Raw genomic sequence first — 19,726 nt, forward strand, 5'->3', positions numbered from 1 at the left:
TTATAAAGCACACACCAGACCATGTCATTTTTCTACTTAAAAACCCTCCCATGGCTCTCCATCGCCTAGAGCTTAAAGCTCAAGGCTCTCAGGGTAGAGGCTGTGCCCTATGCTGGCCCATTCCCCACTACTCCCTGGCCCTCACTCTGTTCCAGCAACACCGACTGGCCTTGTGGTGCTCTCACAACCATGCTGGGGCTGCTCAGGGTTGCCTAGGATGCTCTCTCAGCACTCCTGATGCTCGCTCCATAAATGTCAACTTTTGGTGACCTCTTCGGGAGAGCCTTTCTAACCCCATCCCTGAGTGAGAGTCATCATCTCCAGGGCTGCAGCCTCTCTGCTTCCCTTCGGGGCTCTCATTCAGTCTTTCAGCACACACTGTTGAGCACTTACCATGGTCTGGGCATTGTGCTAGGCAGATACGGTGTTACTGCAGACATACAAGTCCCTGCTTTTGGAGACCATGATCTAGTGGGAGAGACAGACATAAACAAGTAGACAAATCAGCGAGTAAATAGCAGAAGTAGATGCTGTGTAAGGCTTACCTTAAGGTGACGTGATGCACAGTAAAATCAACCATGCCCAGAGCATTCCAGACAGTGAGGGCAGCTCACTGACCTCATGTCAGAGCCTGAGGTCCGTCTGAGGAGCAGAAAGAGGGGCAGGTAGTTGAAGATTGATGCCTGCCGAGATGCAGGAGGCAGGCTAGCCAGAGCAGACAGGGCCAGGAGTTTGGATTTCACTGTGTTGGGAAGCCACTAGAGCCACGTTTACTTGTTTAAAGATGGCCATGCTACCCTATGGGGAGAGGGTTTTATGGACATACCATTTCAACACTGGATCACTGTCATCTACTCCTTTTCCAATTCCCACTACACATGGGGAGGGGACAGGGTTCATCTGCCCCCACGTCCCCGGAGCCCAGCACAGAATGAGACTGAGTGCATTTCCGTTCAATGAGGGTCATCATCATTCCCCCATGTCTGAGGATCTCCTGGCTGGGGTGGCAAGGCCTGGCTCTGTCCAGATGGCTTTCTTGCCTGCTCAGGACCTGCCCTGACTGTGGGAATCCAGTGCTCTGTCCTGTAGGGCCAGGGAGCCTTCCGAGTTTCCGAGTGTATGTTACGGATGTCACAGTGTGGAGGGAGAGCAGAGGGGAAGCTGGAGTGCTAATCCGGGAGAGAGATCCTGGGGTGTGGGTTGGGAGAATGGAGGGAAAGCGGGATGGAAGCTAAGAAGGAAGAACTGAGAAGTGGTGATGGACAGGCTAGGGGGTGACACCCAGAATCACCAATGATGGGAAGGAGGTGAGAGATGGTGAGCAGGAGGGCGAAGGGGGCCCCTGGCTCAGTAGAGGCCTCCACTTCCCTCAGTGGGCCTGCACCACTGTGCCTTTATACTCCAGCTGGAACTTGTTGGGCACAAATACTCAGGGAATTCTTCACTCCCAGTTGTTTCCACAAGGTCTCACACCTGAGGCTCAAACCTGCGTCTCCATTCTCCCAGCTCGGGACCTGTGACCTCTCTACTCTCACCCTTCGTCCACCATGCCACCGTGTGTCCCACAGCATGGCTGAGGGGGAAGGGCTTGGGAGGGTGCTCCACCCCGTCCTGCCACTCACTCACTGGCTCTTTGACCTTGATTCTGTTACTCAATCTGTGTGAGCCTCAGTATACTCAGCTGTAAAATAAGAGCTATTCCCTGAGCTGTGAGAAGACCTGGTAAAGTCACACTTGTAAAGGACCTCACAAACAGCCACTGGGGCATATTTGGTGTTCAGTAAATGAGAGTTCACTCCCATCTTGGTACTGGTATGAGTTATCTTCCTTCCAGGGTATTTGCATTGAGCAGAGGGATTCTAAAAGGTTTAGGTGTCAATGGTGGGATTCCAGGCACCAGGACTGTGTAGCCAGGGACTGTTAGGAAAGGAAAGGGGACTGTTGCTGAAGCCCATGCATCTTACCACCACCTAGTCAGTCTATGAATAGGGGTTCTTCCTAGCCATACCGTAGCCCCAACTCATGGTGGGAAACGGCACCAAAACAAAGGGGAGGTACAGGCAGGTAGATTGCTTTTGAGAGAATAATGAAGTGGCAGAGCTACTGTGGGATGGAGGGGCTTCTCCAAGCATGGAAGGGCCCAGCCAAGGAGGCTGGGAGAATAGCTTGAGCCCAAGAGTTCGAGGTTACAGGGAGCCATGATCATGACACTGTACTCCAGCCTGGGCAACAGAGCGAGATCCTGCCTTGAAAAAAAAAAATTTAAGGTTCTATGATGGTGAATCCTCTAATGCCAGGATTCTGATCTACCCCTGCTGCTGAAGGCAGCTGTCCGGAGTAGGAGAGGCTTCCAGTGTAAGGGGCACCTGTGGTCGCTCAGATCCTCAATCCCTGGTGACTATACCATGAAAAACCTCCAAGTAACTTTTGTCCCATTTCATCAGTTATGGAAGGATTCAGACTTGGAACATTTTGGGTCCTTTCTGAGATCATTAGAAATAGATTTTCGTGCTGGAACTTCAGTTCAGCCAGCCTGCTGCGTTTCCTAAAATATCTTAAATCTGTGACTTGAGTTGCTTGAGTTGCTTTGTCCTTTCCTGAAAATTTCTGCCTCTCAATTCAGTGTCTCTCTGCGGCCAGTACTTTTCTCTCCTAACACTCACCTGTGTCTCCACTCAGTGCAAGGCATGGCTTCCAGCAGCTTCTAAGCTCACGTCCTGGGACACTAAGACAAAGCAGTGAAAAGTACTCTGGAACCACATAAGCTAATTTTGAACCCCGACTCTGAGGTTGTCTAGCTGTATGGCTTTGGACAGGTTGTTTAACCTCTCTGTGCCTCAGTTTCCTCATCTGTAAAATGAGGGTAATGTTAGGACTTGCCTCACAGGATTGTCGTGAGGATTGCATGAATTCGTTTATGTTAAGTACTGAGAACAGTGCCTGACAGAGTGCTGTACCAGTGCTAGCCACTATTACAACAGGAGCTGCCTTCACCAGCTCTAGTTGGAAAAAGCTCAGGGGAATATTCTGATTGGCCCTTCCTTCAACCAATCACTGTTCCCTGAGAGATGGGGTCAAGTAAGGATGCTCCTCCCACTCAGCCAATGGGCTGGAGAGGAGGGAAGGAGAAACAGCTTTCCAAAAACAAGGGTTGGGGGCAGTTAGCATAGATGTGGGCACTGAGCAGGTCTGAAAGCTGGAGGTTTATGAAGTAGTCAAATTATGATGTATTTGGAGCACCCCGCCCATCTTTCTAACAGTTCCCCAGCTGTTTCTGATGCCCTGAGATCTGAAAACTGAAAAGTCCTCATGGCCTGCTCTGGGGGCCTGTGCCCGCCTCCACCCTCCTGCGGTTCTGACTTTACCAGAGCCAGCCATTCTCTCCCTGATGGCCACCACCACCCTGGCCTGGTGGGGACTGACCTCTGGGTGCTTTGCTTCATCACCTGTCTTAATTCGTGCCCATTCAGCCTACTATAACAAAATACCATAAGCTGGGTAGTTTATAAATGACTGAAATTTATTTCTCACAGCTCTGGAGAAGGGCAGTCCCTGATCAAGGCAGATTTGTTGTCTGCTGAGGGCCTGCTTTCTGGCTCATAGATGGTGCCTTCTTGCTGTGTGTTCACTCGGTGGAAGGGGTGAGGGGTCTTTCTTGAGTTTCTTTTATAAGGGCACTGATCCCACTCACGAGGGCTCTGCCCCTGTGACCTAATCACCTAATACCATCACCTTGGGGATGAGGATTTCAACATGGGAATGCTGGAGGGACACAAACATTCAATCTTTAGCAATCACCCCATCCCATGGGTGCACAGACTCTTCCCCTGATTCCCCACCAGCTTGACGGGGACCAGGCTATAACTGTTAAGAACACCTGAGGAAGCAGGGAGTGAGTAACAGGAGACTTTTATGATGCCATGGTCCTCTCCAAGCTCCTCAGCCATCCTGGAAGGAGCCTTCCTGCAGAACATCCACTTTTAGGAGAGCTCAATGTGTGTTTTCTAACATCTTCCTTCCCACAAGAGAGAAGGAAATTTTTCTCTTAATCCAAGACTCCCAAGCCTTCCTTTCCTATCCCAAGATCAGTCTTTCCCAGCTGAACAGCAGTGCAGAAATCTACCACTTTCAAGTAAAATCCTTTCCCTGCTCTATGAATGGCTGGTCTTTGCCCCATGACCCCAATAGGACAGTTATAGTAGGACTCGGTGGGACATCAGGCACCCCATCTACAGGGAACTGGGCCAAGACACTCCATTCCTTTTGACTCCTTTTCTTCCCAGGAGAGTGAATTTTGTTCCTACTTTTTGCCTCCTGCAGCCTCAGATGTTCCTCCTTCATCCCTTACAGAGTCAGCTCTGACCAGCACCCACACCCTGCAAGAAGCAGCAACACAACTTCTCAATTCATTTCCAGCTGAGAAATACCGTTCCCCAGACAGAGCAGCTGAATCTCAGATTAAAGGTTACTCTATTGTCTTTCCAACAAAACGGGTGTGTGGGCACTTGCTTTACATCTGGGTGACTGAAAGGCCTACCCAGGGGCTGTCCCTGAGCACAGGACTGGCCATTCAAAGGAGGACAACATCACTGAACAGCCCTGCCCTCAGATCGTCACCCTTTGCTTGCTTGCTCCCTAATCCATTGCTCCCTCCAAGCCCCAGCTCCTCTCCCCTGGGCTCCTTCTGTACTAGCCCCCTGACTCCAGAATGCCCCCACCCCCTGCCCCTGTGAGCTGTAAGGACAAGGAGACCTGCCTTTGACTGTGCCCTGACAGCCAGCACTGGACATGCATCATCACCTTTTATTCACACAACTCTAACCAGCGGGGCCTTGTTGTCTCCAGTTTAATAGATGAGGAAAACTGGGGCCCAGGGAGGTGGAGTGTTGCCCCAGATTATGGTGAAGAAGCCAGAATTCAGATTTGAACCTCCTATCCCTGACATTGTACCATACTACCTCCTCCAGCAATGGCTTCAACACCTCCTCATGCTTTCTATTAATAAAATGCATAGGTATTGGGGTTTTCTTCTTAATACTAAATAGATAATGTTGTGTTTTGTTTTCTTCATATTTTCCCACATTCTAGCAAATTCCTTTATGCAACAAGCATTTACTGAGCACCACCTGAGGTTGGAGGGTGCCTGGCAATACTTGGAGATGAGCAAGGAGGCCAGTGTGGCTGAATTAAGGACAAAGAATACAGGGAGATGATGATGGGGAGCTGACAGGAGCACGCAGCCTGGGCCATCCAGAGACTTGCGCTGAGAGACATGGGAGCCTTTGCAGGGTTTTGAGCAGAGATGTGACGTGATCTGGCCTAAGTGTCAAACGAGCCTGGTACCTTGTGGAGGACAGACAACAGGGGACAGGGATGGGGGCAGAGAAACCAGTTAGAAGACGACTACTGTAACCCAGCAAATAAACTCTCTATAAACACAATTTAAATATCTACAGAATAGTTTACCCTATAAATTGACCATAATTCATTGAACTAATCCTTTATTGATGGACATTCAGGTTGTTTCCAGTTGGGTCCCTATTATAGAACACACTACGAAAACATGCTTATACCACAAATCTTCGTCTGGGCCTGTGATCATTACCTTAGGACAAGTGTGCTGCCCAGGTGTTACTGGGTCATCTTTCATGGACTTTCCATCTATAATTCCAATTGCCCTTCAGAAAGATGGAGCCACTTGGTTTTCTCACTTGTGTTACTGTGTCTTTGTGGTCCTGGTTGGGTCCCTGGGTGCACATATTAGGAGAAATCTCTCTTCTCTGGACAGCTTTGCATGGTTCCAAAGTACTTTTGGGTCCATTTGCTTATTTAATGCTGTTAAATCTGTTATCCCTGCTTTATGGGGGAGGAAACTGAAGCTCAAAGAATAGTGACAAGGTCCCGTTCCAGGTGCTTTGTATTTATTTCCTCATTTAATCCTTGCAACACCCCAGTGAGGTTGGTGCCATCATCCTCCCTATTTCAGAGATGAAGCTGCTGGCCCAGGGTGTCAGAGTTGGGGTGCAAGCCCTGGCTTTTGAACCTGCTCTCTGAACCGCTCTCTGATGACTGGCTTTGGGGGGCTGTCCAGCTGAATCATGGTGGGGCCAGTAGTTCATCCAGATCTTCCTGGCTATGCAACCCAAGTTCTAAACCCTGACAGGATGCCACTCAATGCCAGAAACACCCTCATTAGAGCTCTGACTCTTTTTTCAACCAGAGCTGTCCTTGGTCCCTCATGCTTGACCAGGTTCCTTCCTTAGAGCGACCTTGGCAGCTCCTGGAGACCAGACTTTGGTAGAAGAGTCCAGATCCTAGAACCAAAGCCATCAGAGCAGGGAGGGCTCTTCAGCTCCTGGTCCAACCTTCTCTCCCCTTTATATTTGGTGGGAAGAGGGAAGCTAAGGGCCAGGGTGGGGCAGCGACTAGCCCAAGGTCACATAGCCAGTGGAGGGCAGAGTCCATGGAGGGAGGAGGCCTGTGCAAGCAGCAGACCTAGAGGCTCCCTAAGGGACCTTGCCAGGGAATATTTAAGAGCTGTGACTGTCACAGCCCTCTTCAAGGGCCCTTTATTGATAGGCCTGTTCACTTGTGAATAATTACCAAGCCCAAGCCTATAACCTGTTGGGGTGGGGCTCACTCCCTTTGAGAAAACCTGCCTTATAATCACCAGTTCAGCTGGGCTCAGAGGGTTCTGGAGGGGAAATTTGGCCTGGCAGAGACTGTAGGTGTGGGGAGGGGGCACTTCATGCCAGGGAAAGGCTTGGGGGAAGGGACTGAGATTAGGGCTGAGAAGGGAGAAGCGGTCATCCGGGTAATGCTCAGTAATCCTACAGCATCCCTGAGAGTTTGGGATTATCATCCCAGGTTTACGGCAGGAAGACTCAGTCTCGAAGGTAGAGACAGAGCTGACTTCACAGCTTAAGCTCTTTCTATGACAGAGGCATCGCTTGTCACATGCTTGCATCCCCCATTTCTGTGACCACCCCCATTTCAAACACCCCTTCTTTCTTCTCTTCTTCCCCCTTTCCCTTTAGGATAGGAATCAAGACCTGGGTTCAAGCTGTGACTATACCTTGGTCCAAGTCACACTTGGTTCAACCCTCTATTTCCTCATCTGTAGGATAGGAGATAATGCTTCAACAGACTTTCTGGGGCATTCTAGGGAGGTTTCACTCAACATGTATTCTTAAGGCCCTTGTTAAGCTAAGAGGTGGCACAGGGAAGGCAGTCCATGGAGGTTCTCAGGGCCATTGAGAGGTGCGATGACCTAGGTGATTTGTTCTTGCAGGTTAGGGAGGAAATGAGGGAGGAAAGGAGGCCTCCCTGGTAGCATCTACCAGGTATAAGCACCAGGAAACAGGTTTCCTGACAGGGGAGGAGAGACCCAGGACTCAGGACGATTTCCCCGGGGCTCAGCTGTGGGATCACTGTGGGGATGGGCAGGTGATCCAAGTAGGGCCACCTGGATTGGGAGGCAGAAATAACGATGGTGACTCACAGGCTCCCGTGGTTCGGGGCTGAGCCAGAGCTCCTGGGGGCTGGGAACAGCCTGGGTGGGACCCTGCTGGGGTGTGGGCCACTCCACTGCTTTGATTTAGCAGGTGAGCTGCTCCAGCATCGCTGCCGCGTGGTGGTGTGGGGAAAGTTCCACACTGAGAGCCGCTCTTCTGCTTACCTTGCTGAGCTCAGCTTGCATCTGTAAAGTGGGGAGAAAAGTAGTATCTAGTGCACCACCACAACCACCATCAGGACACTGCTATAGATAGCACTGTGCTACATGCAGGCACCATTCTGGGCATTTTACGTATATGAATTCTTAATCGTCACAATGACCCTTTGAAGTAGGCAGTATTATTATTTCCATTTTACTGATGAGGAAACTGAGGCTCCGAGAGGCGGTTAAAAGTGAAAATTAAGTGAGATAATTGATGTTATACACTTAACACCATATGTAGCATGTAATAAGCCTTTGATATATATCGGTCATTGTTATAATACCTATCTCAGGGGGAAATTGTAAAGTACTAGGCCCAGTGTTAGGGCAGTGGGTGCCCAGGGAGCCCCTGCCCAGCCAGGGAGGGAGGGCTTCCTGAAAGAAGCGGCATCTGAACTGAAACTTGTAGGATGAGTAGATTTGGCATATGGCAGTTTGTTGAGTTTTTTTTTTTTAAAGACATAGTAAGACAGGGTCTCATTATGTTGCCCAGGCTAGTCTCGAATTCCTGTGCTCAAGTGATTCTCCTGCCTCAGCCTTCTGAGTAGCTAGGACTATAGGCGTGCACCACTGCACCTGGCTGTCAGGTTCTTAATAAACATTGGCCAGAGTAAAGATTTCCCTTGGAGTTAATGTAGCTTATAGCTTCAGGATTACTTCAGGATTTCTCACTCACCTAGCCTGTCCCAAGACACTGGGAGGACCCTGGCAATTTTATACAGGCTGAATATCCCCTATCCCAAATGCTTGGGACCAGAAGTCTTTTGGATTTCAGATGTTTTTGGATTTTTGAAATGTTTACATATACATAATGAGATATATTGGGGATGTGACCCAAATCTAAACACAAAATTCATTTATGTTTCATATACACTTAAACACATACCCTGAAGATAATTTTATAAAATTTTTTTTTTTTTGAGACAGGATCTTGCTCTGTTGCCCAGGCTGAAGTACAGTGGCATCATCATAGCTCACCGCAACCTCAAACTCTGGAGCAGAGATCCTCCTGCCTCAGCCTCCCGAGTAGCTGGGACTACAGGTGTCCACCACCATGCCCAGCTAATTTTTCTGTTTTTTTGTAGAGATAGAGTCTCACTATTGCCCAGGCTGGTCTCAAACTCCTGGCCTCAAGCGATCCTCCCACCTCAGCCTCCCAAAGTGCTAGGATTACAGGCATGAGCCACCGCACCTGGCCTCAACAACAAACAACAAATAACAGCAGACTTTCGATGTCCATGTCGGTGCTCAGAAAACTGAATTTTGGAGCATTTCAGATTTTGGATTTTCAGATTAGGGATGCTCAACCTGTATTGGTAAATTTGTATACTTTTTTGAAAAGCAGCCTCTCAATTGTAAGCTTCTGGATCCACCCCTAGCTTAATGAATGAATAATAAGTGACAAGAGAGGAAGGTGTGTTCCTGGCAGGGGGAACAGCATGTATAAATGCCTAGAGATCTGAAAGTGCATGGCATGTGATAGGGCTGCCAGCCTCATCGCCCTTTACACACACTGCTGGTCTTTTCACCAGCCTCACAAGCTCCAGCTGTCACCAGGGTGCCTCTGCCCACCTCCATGCCTTTGTTCATGCTGGTCCCCCACAACTTCATTGTGTCTAAATAATATAAACTTCACGGCTCAGCTTTGTCCCTACCTCTTCCAGGAAGTCCCCCAGACTCTCCCTCATCTGGATTCTCTATAGTTGCTTTATACATTCTTTATAGTTGCTTTAGGTGGATGTCATCATAGCCTGCTTCTTGTAGTTAAGTATCTTTTTCATGCCTATATATGAAACTCCCAGAGGTGGGATGATTCTTGCAAGTGAGCATCTGGCCTCTGCTTACATATGGGCAGGACAGGAAGTCACTGCCTTTCCAGGCAGCCTGTGCAGATTTACGTAGTAATCCCGCAAACCTCTCCCCTCTACCACCGAGCCCAACCTGCCTGGCTCCTGGGGAATCTGGTCCAAGTCCTCTTCCCACCATAGCTGCTTCTGCAGGCTGCCCCCTTCTGCTTCCTCTTCTGACATCCTGGAGCTCAGGGCTGATCCAGGGGAGCTGGAGTTCCTCCTCCTTCTGTCCCCTCCTTTATGAAAGGACAGCTCTAATGGCAGCCACATGCTCTGATGAGTCATGGTTAGGAACATCTGGGGCCTGGAGGTTGTGGCTGGTTAACTCCTCATGGGCCAGTGGCTCTCTCTGCCAGGAGATCAAGTCAGGTTGGGCCTAGACACCCTCCTCAGGGCTAGGTGCACAGTGGGCATCTGGGGAGTGTTGGCGACCCACGTTCGGTCATTGGGGAATCAAGGGAGAGGGGAGGAAGGAGACAAGTGGCTCGAGTGTTAGCTTTGGAATCAGGAGGGCTGAGTTCCTGTCCCAGCTTGCCACTTAACTAGGTGAGTGGCCCTGAGTGAGTCACATGAACTCCATGCCTCAGTTTCACCATCTATAAAATGGCAGTTATGGGGAATATTTGAAAAGGTGAGTGTGCATTGCCAGCCCGCAGGGAGTGCTAAACCGCGTTATTTCCCGCCACCTCCTGCGAACACAGTCACTCAGTGGGCAAGAGGGTGGGATTAAAATCCAAGCCTGACTCTGGAAGCTGTGTCTTTTTCTGCATGAATGCCCCCAATTAATGCAGGAGGATGATGATGGGCGGGGGCCGCTTCGGGGCGAGCTGTAGGGGAGCGGTAGTGACAGGAAGGTGGACCTCAGGTCTAGGAGAACTTTCTGGCGCCAAATAGGTAGGGGTGTGCGAGGAAGGCGCGAGCTCCCGGTCCGAGTGGTGTGTGCACAGAGAGCAAGCTGGCCTGGGTCCCGCAGACCTTGAGCCCCCGGGCTCTTACCTGTAGGAGCTGAGGTGGGGGACATCCCCCAGCGCGGGCCGGGCGGAGGCCATGGCCCCACTGCGCGGGTGGGCAGACCGAGGCACGGCCCGGCCCCGCCGCCTTCCCCGCCCCCGGCGCGCCCCTCCCCGGCCGCCGCGTCCCCGGCTCGGCCGCACAGCGCCCGGCTCGGGGTTCCGGCGGCAGCACCTGGGCCGCGGCTGGCGTCCGGCGGGGGCAGCGCCGCCCGCCCCTCTCGGCGATGACCACGGCCGGCGCCCCGAGCGCCCAGCCCGCGGGGTAAGTGCGCGGCGTGGGGCCCCGGGGGGCGCGGGCGGGAGTCAGGGCGTGTGGCGGGCGCCGCGCCAGGCCTCCCCGCGCCACCCGCCCCGCGGCCCGCACTGCGGCTTCCAGCCCCCTGCCGGGCCGCGCAGCGCCCCCTCCCCGCCCGGCCTCTTGGTGCCGCCGCCAGGAGTGGGATACCGGGCTGCGGAGGAGAGCTAAAGCGCCCGGACCCTGGGTCGGTCACTCCCCTTCTGGGTCCCAACTTTCTCGCGAAGCTATAGTCACAGCCACGTTCAGAGCCGCCTTTGTCACCTACTCCATGGCGTTTACACCTGTGGGGTGGGCCTTGTTGTTATCATGCCCCTCAGATGAGGAAACTGAGGCACAGCTCTTAAGTTCCTTGTCTTCGGTCACCCAGGAGGAAAGAGTTGGGGGCTGGGATTTGAACTCAGCTGTGTCTGATGTCAGAGCCCCCACCCGCATCATCTTCAGGGATATTCAGGGGACTTAAAGGGCTAAGGCATGGTCCAGCTAGGCCCACTGGGTGCAGCAGGAACCTGGGTGGTAAAAGGTGGGCACTGTCACTAGCAACATGGCTCTCCAGCCCAACCCTGCCCCCACCCCACTGAGGAACCCTGTGGGACCCCTACACGGCCCCTGTAGCAGTGACAGCTGCTCACTTCCGGGAGACCTTCAGCAACTCTCTGCTTTTCCTGTGCCCCAGTGGGTAGGGGCAGCTCCTGGGAGCCCTCACTGCTGGGAGGTTGCTGGGCAGAGATCCGGCCCAGGTGAGCTGGGAGGGGTGCCCGCCCTGCCTGGAGCCTCCTTACCATGACAATATTTGCTAAAGGCCTGAGGCCTGACACATGAGCAGGGAGGTGAGGAGGGTAGTGCCAGCTGGCAGCTGGCAGCTGGAAGCCTCCACAGGGCTGTGTGTGTGGCCCCAGGCTGAAGGCTTGGAAGCTGGGTTGTTGGGGAACACCCTGGCCTGGGAAAGGGTGGCCTGGTCAGTTTTGCCTTGATCATTTTTGTTGTATGACTTTGGCCAAGTCCTTTACCCTTGCTAGATTTCTGGCCCCTCCTTTGGAAAACACCGGGAGGCTGGGCCGGCTGCTCTATTCCTGCTCTGGACTGAAGTCTTTATAAATCTGGAGCTTGGTTAGGTCCTTTCTGCCCAGCCCTGACTGAGCACCACGCTGCTGGGTCCAGGAGAGAAGGCAGGCAGGGAGCAGGGTATCCATCAAAGAATCCTAGGCTCCCAGGCTGAAAGCCACATTCATCCCTCTTCCTTGTTGACTCACATCCGTGTCTTAGTCCCCTCTACAACCGCGGGCGTCTCTGGCCCTGCCATGGGCAACAAGCTCACTCTTCTAGCACTGGCAGGTCTTCCTCTTAATGAACCATACCTGCCTCCCTGCATCCTGCCCACTCTTCCTTGAGGCCACACAGGTTCATCTGCCCCTGCCCTTGCCCTGGTCAGTGTCATGCTGGTGGGTTCTGGAGGAGGGCTGAAGCAGGACCTGTCTCACCTTTACCGTAGATACTAGCAACACGGCCACATTGTTGTTCAGTCACTCAAAAAACACTCAGCGATGCCTGCTCTGGGCCCAGCCCTGAGCATGATGGTTAGTGGTGAGCAAGCCAGGCCTTAAATCTCTACCACTTTAAAAAGTATGAAATATTTTAAGCCTTCAGAAGAATATAGCAAATAATATAGTGAAGTCCCATGCCCTTGACACCTAGCTTTATCAGTTATTAACACTGTACCCCATTTATTTCATTTTCTTTCTAAGAAACAAACTGTGGTGGAGATCACTGAAGTCCCTGTGGAAACCTCCTCCTCCCTTCTTTCTCCAGAGATAATTGCCATCCTGGTTTTATCATTTCCCTGTCTGTTTTTATTCTTTCGCTGAGTGTGTATAAGTCTAATATGTAGTTTGTTCTTTAAAGTTTTATATAAATGGAGTCACGTGGCATGTGTCATCCTGCAGCTTGCTTTTTCTCACGCAACACCAGGTTTCTGAGATTTGGCCTTCTTGATCCTGCAGCTCTGGTCTCCACTTGCCTTGATGAATGATACACTACCCCATGTAGCAACCCCCATTTATTTATTTATCCTTTCTGACGGACACCAAGGTGTTCCCAGTGTCTTGCTGTTCCATGAATATTCTTGCGTGGTTGTGCTTTGCACATACGTGCTTCACTAGGGTCGTGGAATTGCTGGGTCATTGGATATGTGCACTCAATCTTTTAAAGTTATTTAGTTTCATTATAAAGTCAGTGCTGCTTGGTAAAAGAAATGGTGGCAATATATAATCTTAGAAAAAATAGTGATCACTTACATTTTCTGAGTACTGCCTATTGTCCTTTCCACGGTCTTAGTCATTCTTCACAACAACTCTGGGAGGTAGGAACTGTCATTCCCATTTCACTGATGAGGAAAGGGAGGCTCATGGAGGGTAAAGGACTTTCCCAAGTTTCCCTAGTATCTACTTGCTCAGCTGCAGCTCGAGTCCAGGGTTGTCCTCTTTCAAAACTCTTGAAGGGCACGCTGCATTAGGTCAGCCACGTCACTCCGTGACACACGATACTTGCTTTATGTGCAGCTCAGGGGGACTTTTTGGAAAGAGTCACAATCATGTTTGCAATTTAGAGAGGCCACTTTGGAAATGGCAGGTCCCCGTGGGCAGGTATCTTCAGTTCCTCCTGTGGTGGAGCACAGATTAAAATCCAACTCTGACTCTAGTCTGTTCCTAGAGTGACTTTGCCTTGCCTTCACTGGGGTCAGGGTAGGGGGATTTTCTGACCCCAGGGGGGACTGAGGGTCTCCCAGTTCTACCGAGCTCTGCCCATGAGACACTAAAGTAGCAGCGAGGCAAAGTACAGTAGGGAGGTCGGGGGAGAAGGAGAGAGTGGGGGCGGCTACAGGCTGCCTGACACCCCTTCCCACCCTCCAGCTCCCCCTCACTTGGGCCTCAAGTGTGGGTGGGAACTGAATGGGAGAGCCCCCACCACGATGCTCCTGGCATTGGTCACCAGCCCTGCTCCATGCTACAGCTCCGTCCAGTCCAGTGCCTCCCCCAGCACCCTCCCTTCTCCAAGGCACAGTGGAGAGGCCACCATCACCACAGGAGTATATGTCGCCTGGGCCCAGCAAGGTACCCTGGAGCAGAAAGGCCTTGAAGGTGAGGGGGCAGCCTGTGGAGAAGTGGGGGCCTCAGTTGCAGCCAGGGGACGATAAAGGTTTGGCGCTGTTGCTTCTGCAGAAAGCATCACTGTCTTCTCTCAGGCTCCTGGGAGGAGCCAGACCAGGTTCCTGTCTACACAGCCTTCATTCCCTTATCTGTCAGCTGCAGATAAGAGTGTGCAGTCATCAAGTTAGATAAAGTGGTGTGATATTCTCTTTGTGAAGGTGGGGTGGCTGTTAATGCTATTATTTAAGTCAGATGGGGCCAATGTCCCCAGCCTAGCTCCCCAGCCAGCCTGGCCTCACCCTCCAGGGCCTCTGTCTTCCAGCTCTTCCAGATTACTTGTACCTCCTATGGTGTCATGCCTCCAGTCCTTTGCACATACTGTTTCCCCCTTTTTGGATTTCTTCCTCCATCTCGTCCTCAATTCACTGCCGTCTTTTCCAGACAGCTTCCTTGAGTGCCCAGGCGGGGTTAGAGGCCTCTTCTGTGATTCCCACTGTTGCAGGCCTGAGCGAGCTGGCAGCCACTGCCTCTGTCTGCATCTGTGTGAGTCCTCCAGGGCAGGCCTAGGTATGGGTCACTCTGAGTCCCCAGGGCCCAACCCCTGGCCTGGCCTAGAGCGGGAGATTCGTGGGTGAGCCACTGCGCCTGGCCTGAGTAATTTCTTTAGATTTTTCATTTCCCTAGTTTTCTCTTTAGGTGTATCTGATATACTACTTATCCTGTCTACTGCGTTTTTCATTTCAATGATTATATATTTATTTTTTTAAATTTTTTACCACTTCCATTTGATTATGGAAATGATTATATTTTTCATTTCCAGAAATTCTGCTTTGTTCTTTTTCAAATCTGTTTGATTATTTGGGGAAGTATTTTGGTCCATGCTTCAAGCCTATCTTTAATTTCTTTATACATCTTAAACACATTTATATTCTATATCTCATAATTCTAGCATTTTGAACTCTCGAGGAAACTAATTCTGCTATTTCCTGTTTCTGGTGCTTGCTGCTCACATGGTTTGTTTCCTAGTGTGTTCTGTAATTTTATCATTTTATCACCACCCAAAGCTGCCCCTGCCTCTCTCTTCATGAGGCCAGGACAGTGTCTGTCTGTGCCCAGGGGCATAGCCTAGTGACAGATGTTCAATCCATTCATCTCTGTCGGGTGGATCAATGAAGAGGCAGTGAGCACCTACTGCCCTGAGTATTTAACTGGCATTCTCTCCAAGAGCCCTCAAAATGCCCTCAAAATGGGATTGTTACCCCCACTGCAGATAAGGAAACTGAAGCACAGCAGAGAGGTGACTTAGCTAAGGTCACATGCTCAAGCATGGGTTCTTACCCAAGGATTTGCCTGAGCTAGTGCCCATCAGCTCAGCCCCAGGAAGCCAAGCCCATTGCCGTGGCTTATGCCAACCTCTGAACAATTCCAGAGCCAAGGGCCTGCCTCCCACTTCTGTACACACACCTCCCCCTGACCCCTCCACTCCCCACCAAAGAAGAGTTTCTTCTCACTTGGTCTACCTGGAGAGAAAGATGCACAGCCTGATGGACAGTTGTGCAGATGTGCATATTCCCCCCAGCTCCGACCTGGATCGCCTGAGGCCAGGAGTTCTAGACCAGCCTGGGCAATAGTGAGACCCCATCTCTACAAAAAAAATTTTAAAAATTAGGCCAAGCACGGTGGCTCACGCCTGTAATCCTAGCACTCTGGGAGGCCGAGGCGGGCAGATTGTTTGAGCTCAGGAGTTCGAGACCAGCCTGAGCAAGAGCGAGACCCCGTCTCTACTAAAAAAAATAAAAAGAAATTATCTGAACAACTAAAAATATATAGAAAAAATTAGCCGGGCATGGTGGCTTGTGCCTGTAGTCCCAGCTACTTGGGAGGCTGAGGCAGTAGGCTCGCTTGAGCCCAGGAGTTTGAGGTTGCTGTGAGCTAGGCTAACACCACGGCACTCACTCTAGCTAGGGCAACAGAGTGAGACTCTGTCTCAAAAAAAAAAAATAATAATAATAATAATTAATCAGTCATGGTGGGGCTCACCTGTAGTCCCAGCTACTTGGGAGGCTGAGGCAGGAGGATTATTTGAGCCCAGGAGTTTGAGGTTGCTGTGACCTATGATGATGCCACTGTATTCCAGCCTGCACAACAGAGTGAGATTCTGTCTCATACTATAATAATAATAATAATAATAATAAAATAAATTACTCAGAATCTAACAGTGAATAATGAGATGGTAAAGAAGTGAGTTAAGAGACATGAAATATAGAATAAAAAGATCTAATGGAGAAGAGAGAAGGGACAGGAGGTGGCGGGAGTGGAAGGTGGAGTCTTCCAACAAACTGGGTAAAGGTGGTAGTGGCCTGGACCACAGGGCACTGGGCACAGAAGGGGTGGATATTAAGAGATGCTGGGAAGCAGAATGGATAGGGTTAGTGATGGAGTAGGTGACGGAGGCCAGGGAGAGGCATGTGGCAAGGACGACTATCAGATTTCTGGCCTGAGGAACTGGGTAGAGCGGTGTCACTCCTGAAAATGGCAAAGATTGGGGGAAGAACAGGTTTGAGAGAATGAACAAAAATTCAGTTTGAACAAAACACATGTTTCAGTTTGCCTGGGAAGATTTACTGATGTATCACAGAGGAAGAGACATTAGAGCTGGGCCTTGAGATTTGTGTAGGAGTTTTCCTGGTGTAGAAGGGAATTTCTTTTAACTAACTTTTGGGAAACAGGATTTCCCTTCAGTGAGATCATTGAGCCCCCTTCTGGAACCTTCTTTCACTCAAAAGAGGCCCCTTGAGAGGAGGCATTATCAAGACCATCAAATAGACAGGCCTCAGTGATCTCTTAATTTCATCTCTCATTTTTCAGATGGGAAAGCTGAGACCTAGAAAAATCAGGGATTTGCTTTCCCAGCCTTACCCTCTTCATTCACTCATTCCTTCCTTCATTCATTCATTCACCTGGCAGATATTTATGAAAAGCCTACTTTGGGCTGGGCATAGTGGCTCACACCTATAATCCCAGCACTTTGAGAAGCTGAGGCGGGAGGATCTCCTGAGCCCAGCATTTTGAAGCCAGCTTGGTCAACATAGTGAGACCCTATTTCTACAAAAAATAAAAAAATTAGCCAGGTGTGGTGGTATGTGCCTGTGGTCCCAGCCACTTGGGAGGCTAAGGCTGGAGGATTGCTTGAGCCTAGGAGTTGGAGGATGCAGTGAGTTGACGATGTCGCTGCACCCTAGCCTGAGCAACAGAGCAAGACCCCATCTCTAAAAAAAAGTACTTTGTACCAGATGCCAAGTGCTGAGGATAAAGCACTAAATAAATAAAACCAAGAGTCCTGCTTCTGGAAGCTTAAACACACACACACACATATACACAAAATCATGTCAAAGGGTGATAGAAGCTGTATAAAGAAACATAAAGACTGGAAAGGGGTCAGGTATAGTGGAGGTGCCATCAGAATGGTAAGTATGAAAGGCCCTGGGCTGCTCTTATGGGGCTGCTTCTCCCACCCACCCCCGCAGCACAGCCCATTGTGACAGTATCTGGGGTTCTAGAATGCAGGCCTGGGGGACAGGAGGAGACCTGAAGAAGGAGGAGAGAGACAGAGAGACTGAAGAGGGATTTAGTGGGTGGGCTGTACCCCCCAAGGGGGGGCAGCAAAGCCCAATGGGTCAGAAGGGCCACAAAGACTCCCTTTACCCTTGCGGAAGGTGAGATAAATTTATTCCTAAGGCTGCCTTATAGCCCGTGCTCAGCCCCTTCCCCACCCTCCATCAGATCTCAGATGACACCCCCTTCTGCTTCTCCTCCCATCCTTGAGAACACCAAGACGCGAGTCCAGGTTGTCCCTATGTCCCAGTACAGAGTAGGCAGCCTGGGGCAGCTTGTGACAGGCATCTAAGGCCAGCCAGGGAGGCTGAGTGGGCCCTGTGAGGGATTTGAGAGGCCCCAGGGTCACACCCTGTGTCTATCCCCACAGGACTCCCGTGAGCAGCCTCCACGAGGCCCTGGACCAGTGCATGACCGCCCTGGACCTCTTCCTCACCAACCAGTTCTCAGAAGCACTCAGCTACCTCAAGCCCCGGTGAGGCCTAAGCCCTGGTTGGGGTGGGGGCGTGTGGGGCGAGGCAGAACCAGAGGTCTCGTGGGGGAGGATCCCCGTGTCACTGAATGTCTTCAGTTTTCTGGGTCACCATGACCCCTGAGAAGTCTCATAAAAACGGCTCAGGCTCCCCATCCCACAATCCTCTCCAAGGTCACTGTGACTTCCTTCGCCTTAGGTTCTTGAGGCCTCTTCACACTTAGATTTCCTGTTCATGCTGCATCCTCTTGGGGTTTCTCCCGTCAGCTCTAACACAGACCCTTTATTTTCCCCGAAAGCACTAAGGACCTGGTTCCTACTTTCCTGAGCATTTTAGGGCAATAATGCACGCTACGCACTTAGCCATTTCTTCTAGTGTTTACTGCCTTGTTTCTATAAATATAAATAAATAATGTGCTTATGTTCCTTTTTTATATCACTTTTTTCAGTTTTTAAAATTGAGATATAATTATTGTACCATAAAATTTTCCCTCTTTTACTTACCACTTTTTTGTTAACCTTCATCCTCTGTGTAATGGTGTTGCTTACCACTTTTAAACATTGTCTATTGGCAGACAAAAATTTAGTTTTCCTATGCCCCTGCCCCACCTCCCTCCCTTCATCCTCCTCTTGTCATTATATCACAGTATTTGGCTAAATTGATAATCAGTGTTTGCATCGTCATTGCTTTGTAATTAATGCTCATTGCAGAGACAAAGTAGGTATTAGATTGTTTCCTTTCTGGAGTTAATAATTGTCTTGTTTTCCGTTTGCCTAATTTGCTATACATTTAGCGTTAACTCTTTATAACCCATTATCCTATCATCAGTTTTTCACAAAATGCTCAAACATATCAAGTAGGCGGTCCTGGAAACCTGTCACATGTCTTCTGGCCCCCTCCCAGCTGACTGCTGAACCCCTTTGCTTCTCTCCTGTTTCCTTGATCCTGGGTCTTTCTCTCTTGTCCCCGCCCTCATTTTACCAGAGCATGTCCTCTGGAAATTTCCTAAGAAGGAGTTGCATGAATATCAATTTTTTCCCTCAAAATTTTGAAGACATTGCTCCCAGGTTTTCTAGCCGTGAGAACCCTAATTCTTCTTACTTTGTGTGTGACCTTTTTTCTTCTCCAGAAATGTTTAGGATCTTGTCTTTTGTTCGTGAAAATCTGGGATTTCACAGTGATGTGCTGGAATGAAGGTCTTTTTCGTTCCATATTTTTATGTGGAGACTCTCAGTTCTAGCAAGTTCTCTTGTATAATCCCTCTATCTTCTGTTTCCCTTTCCTGGGCTTTCTTTCCATCAGGAATTGGACTTCCTGGAGCAATCCTTTTCTAAGCCTCTTCCCTGCCCCCTTCCCTGCCTGCCCTTTTGCATTTCTTTATCTTTTTTCCCCTCTGATTTTGAGGAGATTTTCTTAGCCTTATCATTGAGTCCTGTTAACTTTTCCTTATTTCTATAATCATATGATTAATTTCCTGGCACTCTTTATCTGAATGTTCTTTTTTGCCCATAACATCTCATTCTTGGTTTACATACTGTCTTCTTTATATCTGCATTTGCCCCCTTAGGATGGGCCCTGGCACGTAGTAAGCACTCTAATATATTTATTGTCATTATT

General features: G+C 50.0%; 1 protein-coding gene across 4 annotated transcripts in view; it reads left to right on the top strand.

Annotated features, from left to right (window-relative positions):
- TTC39A (tetratricopeptide repeat domain 39A) overlaps positions 1 to 19,726 on the top strand; it is a 51,991-nt gene that overhangs the window by 1,600 nt on the left and 30,665 nt on the right. Inside the window, exons 1-2 of one of the 4 annotated variants that reach the window (XM_012639361.1) lie at positions 10,724 to 10,842; positions 18,007 to 18,111. In XM_012639361.1, coding sequence (XP_012494815.1) covers positions 10,805 to 10,842; positions 18,007 to 18,111 — 143 coding nt within the window. In that variant the 5' untranslated portion in view covers positions 10,724 to 10,804. Of the gene's footprint in view, positions 1 to 10,723; positions 10,843 to 17,579; positions 17,738 to 18,006; positions 18,112 to 19,726 lie in introns of those variants that run through there. The other 3 variants (XM_012639362.1, XM_012639360.1, XM_012639359.1) reach the window with 3 other exon arrangements.

The sequence above is a fragment of the Propithecus coquereli genome, unplaced genomic scaffold (assembly GCF_000956105.1).
Source record: "Propithecus coquereli isolate 6110/MARCELLA unplaced genomic scaffold, Pcoq_1.0 Scaffold14, whole genome shotgun sequence".
NCBI classification, from domain to species: domain Eukaryota; kingdom Metazoa; phylum Chordata; class Mammalia; order Primates; family Indriidae; genus Propithecus; species Propithecus coquereli.